The sequence below is a fragment of the Anguilla anguilla genome, chromosome 8 (genome assembly GCF_013347855.1).
Source record: "Anguilla anguilla isolate fAngAng1 chromosome 8, fAngAng1.pri, whole genome shotgun sequence".
In the NCBI taxonomy this organism is placed as follows: Eukaryota; Metazoa; Chordata; class Actinopteri; order Anguilliformes; family Anguillidae; genus Anguilla; species Anguilla anguilla.
Window position 1 is genome coordinate 22,319,853 of NC_049208.1, and position 17,715 is coordinate 22,337,567.

The 17,715-nt window shown below is 40.8% G+C and overlaps 1 protein-coding gene across 4 annotated transcripts in view; it reads right to left on the reverse strand.

Moving 5' to 3' along the window:
• Positions 1–13,176: 13,176 nt before the first annotated feature.
• The window catches only part of agap3 (ArfGAP with GTPase domain, ankyrin repeat and PH domain 3), a 243,664-nt gene continuing 239,125 nt past the window's right edge, over positions 13,177–17,715 (reverse strand). For all 4 annotated transcript variants that reach the window (XM_035429802.1, XM_035429801.1, XM_035429800.1 and 1 more), the window contains exon 18: positions 13,177–17,623. In XM_035429802.1, the coding sequence (XP_035285693.1) occupies positions 17,408–17,623 (216 nt within the window). In that variant the 3' untranslated portion in view covers positions 13,177–17,407. The remainder of the gene's footprint in view (positions 17,624–17,715) is intronic.

The following is a 17,715-nucleotide window of genomic DNA, read 5'->3' on the forward strand; positions in this document are numbered from 1 at the left end:
AAAGATGTCGTCAAATGTATATAATAGGGCTGTGTGAGTTATATCTAATTATGCGAGTTTAAATCCGACAGCAATAATAATAATAATAATAATAATAATAATGAACGTATTAAATTTCAGCCCTTGACAACCGGTGGAAATTATGCGACCACTGATATACTATTAGCCTTGAGGTAATATTGAACATACTGATTTGTCTGTATAGGGTACTTATATTCATGTTGACATTTTCTTTTACCATATGCTTTAAAGTAGAACCCAAATACGAATGTGCTTTAGCATGAACAAGAGAAAGAATATGGCCACATGGGCTATGTCTGCCTTAGAGGCTGTATTGAGCATCTGATGTCACCACAAAGGGAAACTTCCTCATCCAATCTTGTTTTATTCTGTCTTGTCACGTGTACGCCTAGTCATCATCTCTTAGTCCTCACACGTCATGACCACATCCTCATCACCGGTAGATTTGTGTAAATGTTTAAATGTATGCTGTCAGAACGTTAAGTCAACATCGTGTGTTAATTGTTGTTGAAATTATCACATTACCTTCGGTGTCTCGAGTTGTATTTCTTCACAATTCCTTATGCAATAGTTAGACATGCTCTACTCCTAAAACACTGAGAAACATTTAGACTCTGACGATCTCATATATATTCGGAACATAATTAATTGATCACCATGACATCTTCTTTTCGTCATTGACATATGTGTATATTACGCGTGTGTGTGCGTGAGTGTGTGAGTGAATTTGTTTCTTTATCAGACATGAAGTGATTAGATATATTTAATCTTATCCTGTGAGTCCTGTGATAATAATGCCTTTTTCTGACTGACAGTCTTTTGCCTTACTTGATGGCGACGTCCACAATTTTCAAAAACATGAAATCGCATAATTTTTTACTTTTTGAATTCTCTCTATATATATATAATTCCGTTGCTTTTAATAGCTACTATCTGATTTCATTAGACCTGTACCAGTGCTGATGACATGAAGACATTGAGAAACACGTCCTTGGTTCAGTTATGGTTATTCCACGAATACACACCTTCAAGTTACCATTATAGTCGTTGCTAAATGCTAGTGCATTGTAAGAATAACCCCATTAAAATGAAAAGAATTCGCTGCTGCAAATATTGCCTTAGCTAAACGTTTTCAATGGCACATTAATTCCGAAATAAAACACCAGGCAAAACATTACAGTGGCTAATAACCGAGCCAACCACCTACTGCAAATGCATTTCCTTTCACTCGAGGTGCGGAAGCTTAACATTAGCTTCATTAGTACACTGAGTTGTATCACGAGCCAAGAACAAGACCTGATTACCTCAACGTTTTTGTGTTTTATTTTCAGTTTTATAATTTGGCAATCACGTTTTCACAAAAAGTAAACACACGGCTTCAAACAATATACAACATTGTATCCTCCATAAAAGTAATTAATTCTCAATTTTGTTGGAATGAGTAAAATGCAATTGCATGTAAAGGACGCATCACTGCAGGTAAACCTGTGATTTGTGTCAGTAAGAATTGCGAACCTCACTCTTTCTCTTTTGCTCGCTCTCAAAATGCTTCCCTTTCATGAAATAAGTAATAAAGTTTAGCACATTTTTTGTATGCTCCAGCACGAAGTCGCATTCTGAGGAAACCGAATGCTTCCAATAAAAACTTCCCTTGCTTTGAAAAACTAATTTACATAAGAGTTCAACAAAATCTCAAAAATTCTTTGGCCATGTGGCCCTATCGAGTTACTGTATAAACGCTGTAAAGAAACAGTCTTTCAATATATCAAAAGGAATAGAGTTTTTGTCCGATTAGGATGATTGAGTTTGAGTTTCTTAGATCTTAGGAAACTCTGGACAATTCAAATAAATGCTGGACAATTCAAATGTACAAATGTCTAATAACTGCATTTACAAATGTCCAGTGATTAAAAGAGAGGTATAAAAATACATTTGTTTATGTAGGTCAGTTGAATACAAAACCCAATTTGCATTGATGATATAGATGAATGGCGGTTTTCATTAGCCAATCAGGGCAAGGAAAGGGGAGAAAGGAGAGATTTGTGTTAATGAGAGCAGGAGCCATTTATCTCTCTTTAGGAGGCCATGCTGTCTCAAGGTAGAGTGATGGATCCCCATTAGAGTGGTCACATCCACAACTTCGTAATGAACTTCACAATCAATCACAGTTTGGGAGGAGGAGCCTCTGTGTGTATGTGTGTGTATGTGTGTGCGTGTGTGTGTGTGTGAGAGAGAGAGAGAGAGAGAGAGAGATGGGGGAAGCCCTGCCTTCTCTCCTCTACCCTGAGCATCTTAACATGTGGTAGAAATAGCCTCCTTTAAATCACAGAGACATTACAACAAGAGACATAACAACAAACTCCATTCTGAGTTTGAATGAGGCAGAACTTTAGTCTCAGTGTTAACAAATCCAGCTATTTCAGGTAGGGGTGAGTTTTGATATATATTTTTTCCCATTAAAAAAATAAGTAGTATTTTACCCCCTGGCTGGTGTCCCAAAGACTTTAGGTGAAGGTAAAGTCTCTGGGAGTGTCTTTGTAAGGTTTATGATGTTAAACTGAATGACCACTAACCTGCTATAGATTCATACACAATGTGCTGTTCTCATGTGACCCAGTATGGTCCTGTGTATGTACGTCCACTGATTGACTGTCACCTCAGTCTCAAGTACTGCTGATGCCAGATACTCTTTGTAATTAAGTTTTTTTGGTAACATCTACCACCCTGCATTGTGTTTATACAATAGATACAATAACTAATTTTGCTCACTGAATGTTTCCCTGTGCATGGAAACATATCTGATGCTTGTGCTTCTGCTATTCTCTTTTTAGGGGGGGGGGGGGGGGGGGGGGGTAATATATTCCAGCAAATAATTTTAATTACATGTGGTTCTGGTGCGCTGCACTCAAAGTAAATTTATATTTTCTGACTTGTGAAATGTGAATGATATCGGAACAACAACAGACTGCCTACCTTGGAAAGAGCAGGCATAAAGGGAAGTTATTATGCTGATATTTTACTACTATTTCATTTGAGGTTGATGAATATACTGTCCGTGTGGATCAATTACAGCTGGCCTCAGTGATAGCTGACCTGTAGCTAACGGAGAACATCAGCAGAGGCCTACAGTTTAAGGAGATATGGTTCTTTTCCCACTGCAATTAAGCACCAATTTTCAACAAATATTGCTGTACACCTCACTGGCTCCAGTAGTAAGAGCTGATACCTATGTAAGCTGGTGTCACAATTTGTGCTCATCTACTTTTCATTGCAGAGTTGCATACAGCGCAGGTGTTTAAAACACACACTTGTTGAGGTGGACAGCCCCACAAATACCTGCAACTTTTACCTTCATAAAAAAAACAACAACATTGAATTTGTCTTATACTTGAACTGACAACATTTAGATTTTTTAGATTCATAAACTGTTCATAAAAACTGACTGAAACATGCTTTTACCAAATTAGAGCAAAGTGGCTTGTTTTTTAACTTATCAAACAAATCCACCTGCTAACAGTCATATTAAAATACATTTAACTCAATGCCAATTGAAAAATATCTTTATAATTAAAGCCTTTCACCGTTTTTAGAAAAAAAAAACACTCATCTAAATCGTGTATGTGATGGTGTTGCTTTAACAGTGTCGTTATGAAATAACAAATCACATTGATGTTGAACACATTTTAAGCAGCATTATTAAGTAGTATTCCAGTTATACAGACAATGACTGCGTGGTTTCCTTTGGGAATGGAAGTTACTGATAATGCATTACTTCGCAATGTAACCAGCTACCTTCAGAGAAAACAAACGTGTCACAAATCCATTGACATTATCTGTTTTCACACGGTAGCACTATCACAATTTTTGCTTTAGACAGACTGAAACATAAACACAGCTGATGGACCAACTGCGTGACTGCCTTTTGAACGACGGCGACCGTGTTGGGTTCTATTGGAAAATGACCCGCAACGCCTTTGATCTTACTAGCCATATATATATATATTTTAAATGCTTCGATTAAGCGGGTATTGCAGATGCAATGATACAGTGCGATTGAACAATTCAGCGAATAGTGCAATTCGTGTCTGTTCATGAATACATTTTATAAGCGTAGTCTAGGTTAGAAACAAGATATTTTGGTTGGGCTAATGAAATAACCGAGTAATATTTTGCTATGTTTCAAAGGGACGCTTTTCACTTTCCGCTATGTTTCAGCAATTACTTGTATCGTTCACTTTTTGAGCCCTCACAAGGGCATAAGCAATTCATAACCTCTTAAAGTTAAACTTGCACTAGAATGGGGACAGCCTACCATGCGCTGCTGCAACTTTGCTGTGTGATCGGAGATGTGGGACACATGGAAGGTACCTCATTAGATTCAGAGCGCCGAACGCGGAGACGTTTTTCTTCCTGGTTTCCCATGACGTCAGAAGTCAGGAGAATGTGTGCTCGTGCTGAAGTGCTAATGGAGAGGGCAAAGTTAGCAGGCGTGTGCAAAGATCCTCCCTGTAGATTCTGCATTAAGGTGCTGCTCATGAGATACACTATACTCAGGGAACGTCAATACGATGAACAAATGACTGGTTTCACACTGGCTCCTGCTGCGGATACAGGTTTGCCTGGCAGGATCCATGCTCTGAGGTTGTACAGATCTAATACAGCTGTTTGCAATACATTGATCACACCGTCAAATAGCTGGACATGCTATCTATATTAATAAAAACAGCAACATTACTGCCTGCCTATACAACAACCTGACAAGGAAGCTACTACCTCTGAACAAGCTACTTTTAAACATAGTCTAAATGCATCTGTTCTACCTTTAAATTTAATGATCCTCCTTACAAGGCTATGAAGTGGTGACATTTTGGTTGGCCTCTTAGTTGGCTATCTACTGCTTAGTACATTATGACCAGCTAAGGCTAATACAGTCAAACCAGCTAGCTTGGGTACTTAAGAGGGAAGAGTATTGAAATGTGGTGATTACTTGAGTTTCCGTAAAAAAAATCAATAATTCCTCAAATTAATTATACTTTCAATCAAATTAATTATTCCTTGATTTCTGGTGCATTAGCTGTGCTTCATCATCCCTTGTGCAATTTTTCCTCCATGTACCCACAAATATTTTTCTTGGAAAAGAAAAAAGAGAGAGCAACACAACATATTTTGGACTAAATAGTTGTGTAATTTGAGTATTTTTTTTCTATAGATGCATTTTCCCTGAATATTCACTATAGAGAAAGGGAAGAAAGGGAAAATTCTCAAACTCCTACTTCACTGCCATGCATGCTGATGGCACACACATGAAACACAAAATAATACTCTTCCCACTACCTGCTTAAATTCACAGTTACTGGACTGGTCTCCTTCATCTACCTCTTCTCAATTACTTTTGAACTTCTGCTACAGTCAGCTTTCTGTGTTCTGTGCCTTGAGCCATGACCAGAGCTGGAGCTAAATTCATGGTTTATCATCATGAGTCAGGACTGGCCAATCAGGTCACTCAGAGCTGTTAGCTCCGGCTGTTTCTGCTGACTGTTTATTCCCACATTTCAAACTAGGGGCCCATTTCCCTCTCAGAGGTGTCTTGTCACTCTCTCAGCATTCTATCTAAGCTGGCATCACGCCGACCATCAAACTCTAAAGGTGAAAGGGAATGTACATTGTCCAATATTTAATTTATATTGTGTGAAAATGTGACAGTTATAAAGTTAATATGGAAACAAACAATTTCTAAGGTATTTTCATGCCAAATGCTGGATTGGACCCAGAGCTAAATGACTCTTTAAATATGCTGATAATATGCCACTGGCTTACTTTGTATCATATTATTGCAATTATATTACTGGGCAACATTTTCTACAAACAGTCCTCCATAAGTGCTATGCAACTCCTTTATAAGCAGTACAGGGACTCTCATAAATGCTTATGTCAATAACTGTAAATGGGAATGTGATGTTTCATGCTACCACTGATGCAGCAAATGACATTATCATAACATGCCAAGTGGCACGTACAATGTACCCGCTTGCTTTTTTGACATAAGCATTTGATGTCTATGCAGTGCTAATTATGCTACTATGCAACACTTAATGAAGGAGATATACAGTGTTCAAAGAAGGTGTACCTGATTATTGTCCAATTTTATTATATTAGGATGTGTGTCTGTGTGTGTGTGTGTGTGTGTGTGGGTGTGGTGTCTGGTTTTCATAAATTCTAAATCTGGCAACCCCATATAAATGATGTTATGCGGTACAGTATGATTTCAATATACAGCTCCAAATGTCTCAATGTTCTCACCTCTCTCAAGGGGCATCCATGCGCTTCTTTTTAATTTCATTTTAAACACTGGCCTGATCTAGGACAAGACGCACTCCTCATCATTATGGACGTACTGTACAAACGCTGCAACTTTGGACCATTTTCCCACAGTCATTTCATTCAGTCTCCAACAGCCTTTTTCCACTGACTTTGATATGTGTTTATATTTCTTATGCAAACCATCGCTACTCTCTTCCCCTTTAAAGTTTTTGAGAAGCCTTTGAAGTGCCTTCATGCTGACAAAGCTGCAGAAACATCCATACCGTTTTGTTGAAGCCCATGAATATTTACCTCACACAGATGGGAGTTGAGATCCTCGAGGGGGTTGTGCGGTTACCAGCTCCTCCCGCAGGTGGGAGGGGTGGCGAGCAAGGGCTGCCAAACTTGCTTTCGCACTAGCTCAGGGGTTATCCCTTCGGACATGGGGCAGGACAGGGTCTCCTTTGTGACAGCCTCAAATTTGGCAACCTCTCGCTCCTACCTCGGAAAATAACCACCTTACATTCAACTTGTAATGCAGGAGTGACTTCTCATGAAGCAGACAGACTATGTGAGGTTGATGACCGTAGGACATTTTCTTTTCATAACGACTATTTTTTAAAGGAAGGCATGAACATATACCATTTATGCCACTTCACGTCAGTATTTTGGGAAAATATGTTTGATGTGCCTGGGAAAGACTCTTAAATTTCATTCAATACATACAAGAGATTTTTTTTGTTGAATTTTGCTGGGATCTCAAACCTGAGTGGTTGAGAAGAACAGTTTAAATCAGGGTGATTATCCCCCTCCCCTAGTATTTCTGCTTTATTGAGGTCCTCAGCAAAGCTCACCGCAAAACCACTTGGACAGAGTGGACTCCGTTTTAGTCACATGGTTTGGTTGCACAGTATTCATCTGGGGGCCGCCCCCTCTTTTCTCAGTGGATTCTTTCACCATTTATTTGTTTGTATTGTTCATTTCCTGCAGCATGTTCTGTAAACATTAATCAGTGTTTATTTTAGGAGAACAATGTATTTTGATCTAATCATCAAACAAAGATTGGCAGCACACTGTTGCACCTCCCATAGTGGGGTTCATGAAATCTTATTGAAGTCTCTTATCACAGTCTACTATGTGTGACAGGCAAGTATCCATTGAGCATTGAGGAGTGTTTCTGTTCATTTATCAGTATTCACCAAGTTAAATCATTGGTTTAAGGACAGTTATTTACCATGTAATAGGAAATACATATAATGCCACAGGTGTGGATGTACTTTGTGATGTGAATTAAGAGTAACGAAGTGCAGGACTACTGTGGTTACCATTGTTTGCTATATGAAAGAGATTTTTTGTGAATCTAAGTTTGAAGTGTCATTGTACTTGGTGGGTTCTTTTCTTCAGCGAAACGAAGAACAAGGAGTCCTGAAACAGATGGTATGGTCTCCACAGAGCTCTCATCTCAACATCTTCAAGGCTGTTTAGGATTACCTGGAGAGACAAAAGCAAGTGAGACAACCAGAGACTGCAGAAATCTGTGAAAGTTCTCCAATAAATATATTTTAAATATATATTTTCTAATAAAATTGCAGGACTGTGTAACAAAAAGAGTTGATGCAGTTTGAAAAGTGAAGGATGGTCACACCAAATACTGATTTGATTTAGTTTTTAACTGTTTACTGCTCTTTATAGTATTTTTTTAATATTTAGAAACTTTCCATTTCATTATTTTAGTGTCATTACATGCGTCTAAGACTTTTGTACAGTAAGCTAATGCATATATACACAGAAAGCTCCATAATGTTTGGGACAAAAACATTCTTTTTTTTTTTCTTGATTTGCCTCTGCACTCCACAATTGTATATATGGTTAAAGTGCACGTTCTCTTTATATTTAAGGGGAGGTTGAGGCTTCTTTGGGTTCTTGGGTAGTTCCTTTTGGCTACCACATTTTGCTCTTGCCATCACTCTGATGAAAGTCTATCTTGGTCCACAAGACATTTTTCTTTACTCTTTTCGGTTCTTTTTAGCTAACTGTAACCTGGCCATCCCGTTTTTGTGGCTGACTAAAGGTTTGCACCTTGCAGTGTAGCCTCTGTAGTTCTGTTTGCATTCTGTGGACAGTAGTCACTGACACATCCACACTTGCCTCCTGAAGTGTGTTTCTGATCCATCAGACAGGTGTTTGGGGGTTGTCTTCATTATGGTGAGAAATTTTGGTCAGAGGACTTCCTTGGCCTACCAGGCCATTTGCAATTACTGAGCCCAGCAGTGTGGTCTTTCTTCTTAACCAGTTCAGTTCTCTGAGCATATTTCCACCAGGTATTCTGCTGATTTTTTTTTTTTTTTACATTATAAAGCAATGGCATGTCTTATTGACATGCCTCTATGATATGGTTACTCCTTACAACTTATAAGATGATATACCTGACGTGTGAACATATTTTTCAATAAGCTAATTATTTTTTTCTGAAATAATAGCCAACTAAGGCATATCATATCCGGGCCTAAGCTTGACATTTCCCGATAGGGACAAGTCTAGCGAACAAAACTAGTTTTGGTTGTTTATTTATTTATTTATTGTAAGAATGTCCATGATATGTGTGAAAAAAACATCAAAATCACCTTTGGGTTTAAAGAGTTAATGATGCTCCAAACAGTTGCTTTTGGTAAGCCTAAGGTTCGGCCTGTGACTGTCTTTGAGAGTTTTTTTTTCTCTGCCTCATAATGGATTCCTTGACTTTCATTGGCACAACTCTGATCCTCATGTTTACAAACGCCAATAACAGACACCAAAGGCAATCAAAAGCCTAGAATTAAGACTAGATACTGAAATCTGTCTTATACCTGCAATAAGGAAGCAACTGAACTCACCTGACTAATAAGAATCACCTGTGAAATCCAAAACATTATGGTGCCCTGAAATCGGGGAGGGGGACAGCTACGTATAAAACAAGCTGTAACCTCTACAAGATGTGACCAAAATGTATTTAAAATTTTTTTTTTTTAATAAAAACTGAGAATTTGCACTTTAACCACATGTGAATAGTTTGATTAGAAATCTAAAATAGTGGAGTACAGAGCCAAATCAAGAAAAATACATATGTCTTTGTCCCAAACATAATGGAGCTCCCTATATATAGTGACTATGCATAATTATATGAGTTCAATTGCAAAACACAGTGCCAGTGATCAATACACTTGCTGACTTCTACACATTTTGACATGTATTAAGAAATATATTCCTCAAGTTTTTCTTTTGTGATACTTTGAAATGCAGGACTTCCCACGGACTGTCCAGCACGGTGGGAAAGACAGGCGCACCCATTTTCTGGGGTGGGGTAGGGTGTCTGCCCCGCACAGTGATGTATGGGCAGATGCATCAAATCGCACAAGATAAACAAGCGATGAATTTCATCAGGGGCATCATAGCTTTAATTTGGGTGCCTAATGAGTCAGATCTAGTAGCGGAGATAAAAGTTGTCAGAGGCCTGGCTCTAATGAATTTCTTGCCACTTGTAATCAAGGCTGGCTGTCTGAGGGGGAATGATTAATGGAACCCTGGAGATTCCCTTGGCCCTCAGCTTTCATTACAGCTAATGCATTCTCAGGCAAATTAACAGAACTGCACGCGGGCGAGGGGGAGAGAGAGGAAGAGGGGGAGAGAGAGAGAGACTGATTAAAGAGAGGGAAAGAGATGGAAAAGAAGAGGGAGGAAAGAGAGATGGAGATAAAAGGACTGAGAGGGAGGGTGGAAGGGGAAACCGAATTGCCCAGCTCTGTTAAATGGCTGAATACGAGTTTAGGGTTTACATTCACAATTCAGCTCTAGAGGGAGTTTTTTCAAATATTTTTTTTCTAGCCTTGTAGCAGCCAAAAAAATGATTTGATTGGATTTACAGGCTCACCATCTGGATTCCACTCTCTGTCAGGTATCACTTTTCATGCCACAAAAATAAGCTTTCTCTGAATTATTTTCCTCAAAGCGCTTAGTGTGTTACCATAACATGGGGTTAATTCATTCAGCTAATATTTTTACTTGAACTTAAAACTTAATAAAAAATAGTGGCATCTGAAAGATTTGTTCATATTTTAAGTTTCCCTGTTCTTACTTTGGCTAGATGGAATTACCTCACAATGTTGCTCACAAGCATTCCTGTTTTAAGTGCTTACTTCACATTCTTTTGACAGGTTTTGTCAACAGGCATAAGTACCATTATATTTGAATGTTCATCATGTGACTGAACACTTTTATTTACTTGTTGATAAGTTTCCTTGCAATAAGTAACAGATGAACGCACTGTTCACACGTGCCACACGTGCATGCTCGCGCACGCACGCACACACACACATACGTGTGTACGTGCACGCACACACACTTTCTATATGTTGACATGCACAGGTAAAAGCCAGACAGGTACTTGTGTTCACCCAGCAGAGATGAGCCCTCCTCTGTATTCTTTCAGGCAATTTGTCTGCGTTGAGGTGGGCGGGCAGAGCAATCTCCTCTCTCGTTCACTTTTACAGCCATAATCAAACAAGCTACTTCCGAGCGCTCCATCTTCCTGGGCAATTAAATTGAATCAATTTAGGCTTCACTACAGCAGTGTAACGACAGGGCCAATTCACCGCGGATCACCACTCGCACTTTCCTACATGATGGTGAATAAATAAACACATTAAAAGGGGCTGTTACAGTGGGGGCCCATTTCCTGTGACTGTGAAATGGCTAATTCCATTAATCACCACACCTCACACAGAGTCTGTTAAACCGGAACAATCCAAGGGCTTTCACCTCCAAAAAGAATGGTGAATGGGAAGGGGGGATCTTTGGTTTTTAGCTCTCTGAAACAGACACCCCTGCTGTTAAAGGCACAAGCAGAAAGAAGATTGTTGTTGATTCTTTGTAATATATCAAAATGCAATCCATGTTTTGTTCTGATCAAAATGTATGTTGTAATGTATGATTTTAAATGTATTATTCCATCAGAGACCTACATTTAATTTGTGGTCCATACATTTTTTGATACCTCAAAGGTGACAGAAGTTTTGTTTCAGAAAATAGAGCCACACACACAGATACAAATAATCATGCTCCATTCACATCAAACGTCTTAAGCTTCTTAATTTCAAAACATTCAAAGGAAGTGTAAATCAAACTGTCAAGCTCTTTAAGAATTTTTCTTTTGCTAGAGGATTTGTTCCTATCATAAGTTTGAGTTCCATGAAGTACAGGGCTAGAAATTATATTCAAATCAAAATGAGTGCTGCATTAATATTAGCCATAATTCATAGAATCATTTTGCAGCATTACATTGCAATCAGTATGCTTGTTTAATATAGCAGTTATAGTGCCTGAAACCCATGACCTCTGACACACATTAGAATACCACCGAAATCATAAAATGCATTACGCAAATTATAGACAACTGTCTATTGCACTACCTTTACAAAATGCTTTTGCCATCACTTGAAGATCGCAAACTCAGTCAAATGAACTTTGCTATAGTAAACCCAGTAGAATATTGTTATATTCTGTAGTGTTATGAATAACTTTTCTAAACTACTTTTATCATGGATGAGGAAATGTCAAATTACACATACTTTTCAACAAGAAACAACTACCCCTTTCCCAATGAGGTACAATACTAGTGTTTCACCTTGCTGTCACTTACCAGCTCTGCAAGGCTGGAAGGTGGAAGAGTCAAACAAAAAGTGTTTCGACCCAGCAGGAAGTTCATTTGTGTTTGCGGGGACGGTTGAGCCGGCTGAACCCTATCACTCTCTCCATCTCCACGGGGAGACGTGGAGGAAGGAAGAGGGGACAAAGAGAAAGAGGACAAAAGACACTGGAGAGGAGGGAGGGGAGAGATGGGTGTTTATTTGCTGCAATGGGATTATCCAGGACTGAGGGGAGGATTAGGCTTGCTTCACCTCTCCTCATTGACACTCTTCCTCTTTCCTCCTCTCTGACACTAAGCCCAGCTCTGTATAGTAATCTCCCGTGAAACAGGTCCCCTTCTGCAGCCAAGTGCCAGGTTCGGGTCTTGCGGAGGACCAGCTTGACATTCCCCTGGTGGAGATCCTACTAGAACTCTGGCATAGAGGAGCTGTGGGGGTTGGGGGACCCCTGCCTGTACTCCCCTCGCCCTGACAGCCAATGCGCTGATTCATGAGACTCACATATGAACACGACCGTGCAATCCACCTTTCATCTGTTATGGACTGATAGAGATTCAGGACTGGGATTGGCTAATGAACCACATCCTGTTCCCAAAGTGTGACTGTTTCTGTAGACATGTTCATCCGCATTCTTCTCATGTTTCAGCAGCAGTCTGGGCAACATATTGGGGACTCCATTTCAAACTGAAGCAAAAGACGGGGAATATATATGTAAATAATTATGGACACCTGCCAAAGTGAGCATTTACTCACATACGTGGACAATGTTGTTGTAAGTCCCCCCCCCCCCCACAACACATTAATTCCAATGAGATTCAAGCAATAGCCCTGTAATGTAGCACTGTTCACCTGGGAGAAGATACTGTAAGGCCAGTACAATAGTGCACTATAATATAGGAAAGGTCATGGCTGAGCTATTTTTCTCTGTTCTTAATCCAGTTCTGTCTATTTTACAAGTTTAGTTCCACACTTTCAACTTCTTCCAGAATATTCTTCAGTGTGCATCATGGTCATGTAAAAATGAAAAAAAGAAAGGTTTCTGTGTATATTTCTGTGTAATAATATACTCTCTCATGCAATGCCCAACATTTAGAAAATTGCACAAGGTAGCATGAGCCAAAAACCTATGCTACAGTGTTTGTGTGAAATGGAGAAAAATGAATAAATCCAAGCCTGTGGTTGTTACTCCCACTTCTGGGAAGGCTACATTATTTTATTGGAGTGTTTATTAATATGTCCACAGTCATCCAAGCACACAAACAGTAACTGTCTTCTTCTTTTGAATTTGCTTTGTTTCATGTTCTCAAATGAAAAGAAAAAAAAAAACAGGAAAAAACAACAAAAATCAATATTTACATACTGCAATATAAATATGTCAAATGTACATTATTATACACAGTACCTCACACGGTCAGACAATGTATACGCATTGAGACTTAACCATAGTACCTTAAATACAATAAAAAATAAAGAGAAGAATGCAATAACAAAACAAAAATGTCATTGAGGGTGGGTGGGGGGGAAGGGGGGGTGGTTCATGTAGAGGTTGGGGCTACAGCTCGGAGGGTTGAGGTCGTTCTTGAAAGCATTTTGGTTGGCTTTTTGTCTTTCAGGGATTGACCCAGATCCCTTTCACAACTCCGCTTGACTGATTTTTCTTCATTTAAAATAATTATCTCGAGCAGTCCCAGTGCATTCCTAGCCTAAAACAAGAGGGGTGGGTGCCCTGTAGTCTTTTGCATTATTCCCAATCCTATGTTCATTGACCTGCATACTCAGTCTATCAATAAAATGTTCTTTGGGAAAAACTGCCATTCAATATGATGGAATGGAGGGGGTGTTGAAATCAGGAAACATACAGGGTATAAGGGTTTTTGGGGGTTCACCAATGGTAGTTGCCCTAAGGTACACATATATCTTAATTTAAACCTTGACTATAAAACCATCCATCAATTAGACTTGGTTTTAAGTGTCCTTAAGCACTCATTGCAGTAAATCCACAGTTGTACCAAGGCCAGTTACTGAGGTTAAACAAACCAGAGTCAGTTCCTTACTGTATCACCATATTAATTGTAAAACAGACTGCAGCCGGGATTGCAAACTCCTGTCCTGGAGGACTGCAATATCTGCAGCTTTGTGTTGTTTCCCTTCAATCAACAGACAGTTTTAGCCTTGGAAGCAAGGCGCATGGACCGTTTGATCAATCAATGACTTAAATGAAACACTTAAGTGCTGAAACAAAGCAGAAACCAGCAAACGCTGCAGTTTTTCAGACTGGAGTTCTACACCCCTGGAATACAGTTTGTTTGTTGGTTGTGAAATCGCAAATATTAAGTGGGAAATATGATGCCATCATTCAGCTCAGTTTCTAGGCTTGTTAGCCCTGGTCAGAGGGGGGCCCAGACAAGAGAGGACTGTTGTGTCCAACCCATTTATAGTCAGATGGCTGGATATTACACTGGGATTATGCCATGAAAACAACCAAGACACAAGAAGAATATGCGTGTTGGCCTTGCTGAGACTGAACCCAACTGGTGAAACTGGTTTTAGGCTTCAGTAACCCCTTGATTTCTCCCCGGCGCATGAATTCTGCGCAAATTACAGACAACGCAAGTCAAACTGGCTCTTCGGCCTCATCGCGCAAAGGGAGACAGTATTTCAAAGGAAGTCCCATCCGAAGCACACACACACACACACACGCCGTTAGGGACTAAAAGGTCAGCTGCAAGAGGAAAAGCTACTTTTTACATATTTCTGTACACGTCAACACCGTTTTTAAAAATGTCCTGACACATTTAGTCAAACACTGCATTTTTTCTTCTTCTCGCGTACTCAAACGCCATCGTTCGGAATCATCCAGTGCGCGCGCGCAAGCAGGAGCGCCACAGAGTCTGCGGGGAAACGTCACGCGGAGGAGCAGCGGACAGCGAACAGGGCCACAGGAAGCAGCAGGGGTCGTCCATTACACTGAAGAGGCTACAAACACAGAAGGACCATGGAGGCGGGAATACAGGCCTAAACACCACTACAACGCTGACGAGATGACGATGATTCAAACTATGATGCGGTGACACCCGGGAGCAGCGTAACAGGGGCTTCCTTCTCTAAAGTTCACGGATCAGTTGACAAGTGGCGGTCGAGCGGCTGGGACTTTCCCTTCATGAATTAAAATGAAGCATTCTTTGATGTGGCCTTCAAAGAACTTTCATATGTGGAGCGAATGCATTTCTTTGAGGTCTGCATCCAGATGGAAGCCTGTCTCACCCCTTTCTCCCCTCCCCCCCCCCCAGACAGCTCACTGTCCATACAACAGTTCAGCATTACCTTACAAAGACCACTATGAATGGCAGAGGGAAAACAGTGTAAAATGACTAGTGGTGGAGTGTCTTCTTGCAACAAATACATAGCGTATATACATTTTTGTGCATTGATGACTCCTTTGTGCAGGAGGGGGCATTCAAGAATTCCTAGTTCTGTGCAGTACTATGCAACTATTACAGCAAAATATACATTTCTCACTAAACTAATACTACACATTGAACTTAAAACAACTTAAAATGGGGGAAATTTAACACAAACATGAATGAGAAATATGAATAATATGAATGAGAATAAGTCTGGATTCACATGTAATCTAAATCTAAAAGTGTACTGTAACAGTCATTACTGGTCAAGATAAACCAACAACCTGATTGACTGATAAACTGATATCTGTGCCTAACTGGTCCAGATGAACGGAGATCATTCCGGTACATTCTATCACAGAATATCTTATGGCAAAATAATCCAACTCTCTGAGGCAACAATACTGCAGTGAATAATCTTTTTGCTTGTTAAAAAAGACAGTGAAGGCAAGGTTTGAACTTTGGTTTCAACAGCGGTGATAAAGGACAGGTAGGCAATGTGCAAAGGCAAAAAAGGCATCTAACTAGGCAAGGCTAATGTGAACAGCTCTGGGTTATGCCCACCAAGACTTTTGGATGTAGGAAATCACTACACTTTAGAAATGAGGACATTTTTCACCATTTCTGCACAGAATTAGGAATACGCTCTGCTCTGATGATAATGGATTCTTAATATTTTCCTGTTTTGCTTTGAAATGGGGTTTCATAGTTTTGTTTCAAGGTTTGAGCAGTCAGTATGGGTAACTGAACATCAAATCGACCAAAATGTGTTCTGAATCAAACAGTGAACTGTAGATGAGACGTACACAGACACCCCACACCCCTGAAGTCCCAGTCTGATGCTATTGAGTCTGGACCCAAGGGCCCCCTGCAATAAAAAACTCATTGCTATAGCAGAAAGCAGAGGAATACTGCATTACTGTAGTGCTGCTCTAGTGCTCACTAAAGCCAGCGGTCAAGGCAAGTCGCTAAGGCAGTCGTAGAAACTTAGAGACGGTAAGACCAAACAACGGCTCGCTACAGCACCACAACCCAATAGAGACAACTGAGAATGGGACCTGGAGAAAGAAATATAAATAAACGCTCAAACCTGGCCATCCTCACCACCAAGCCCCCCGCCCTCCTAAACTTTGCAGAATGATCTGCAGAAGCTTTGCTGTACACCAGAAGTGGGCTACTTTCAGACTCTATCTATCAGGACATGCCTAGGAAAAGTGGCAGTCATGTACCTGGGCCATCTGGGTCCAGAAAACGGTCCTTCGCATGGTCAGATGTCATAGAGGTAAGGAAAGAGAGGTCCATCGATAGCGGTTTTGAGGTGGACCATACGAGCCGTACGGTTCTCCTGACAGCTGTCGATCCAAATTGCACCACTGCGCTCTAGATAAATGTTCACAGACATGTTTACTAAAATTAGAAACTACACAAATGGCTCATCTTTTCTCAGGCTAATATTGGCTGAATATATACTACACTCACCTCATCCATCCATCTCATATCCCTTCTGAATTGGTTAGCGTGAGCGTTCGCTAAATGCGCTACGTGGAGTTCCTACCCTTCTTAAAGCACAAGTTTAAACTTTAATAATAGCCATATTAATAGCAATAATTACAGTAATGGTCCAGTCAATAGCGCTGATGCAGCTGTGAAGTTGATGTTAACCAGTCTCTTGTCACTGTACCTGTGATATTTACCCTCAACAGGAGTGCTCTCCTGGCTTTCCTCCAAAGGGTGAAAACATTTTTGGGAATGGTTTTGTAATGGCCCTAATAAATCACGAGCGTTGGGGCTTCAGGGCTCGCCCCCCACCGAAGCCCTTGCTCTTCGGGGTTCCCTTAGCGGGACTTCCGCGCTTTGTTCCCCCGTCACCCCCGGGGCCACTCGAGTCACATGACACAGAGGGAGGGGAGAGGGGACGGGGTTAGGGGGCGTCAGGTGCCACAGTGCGCGTGTTTGTGTGGAGGGGGAGGGGGTGCGGCCTCGCGTCCGCGTGCGGCGCCGTTAGATGAAGCTGGCGCTGCGGTTGAGCTCGCACTGGGCGTTGTTGTTGGCGTTGGGGTTGCGGCGCGCCGTGTTGGGCGTGGGCACCAGGCCGGCGCCGTCGTTGGGGCAGCCGTGCTGGAGCAGGATGTCGGCGCACTCCTGGCTGCACGCCCTCCGCGCGTAGGCCAGCGGCGTCTGGCCCCGCGCGTCCCGGCTTTTCACATCCACACCGTACTGAGGGGAGGAAGAGATAGCAAGAAGAGTGGGAGAGAAAAAGAAAGGGGAATGAGAAGGAGACAGCAGGTAAGATGAGCAAGAAAAAAAAG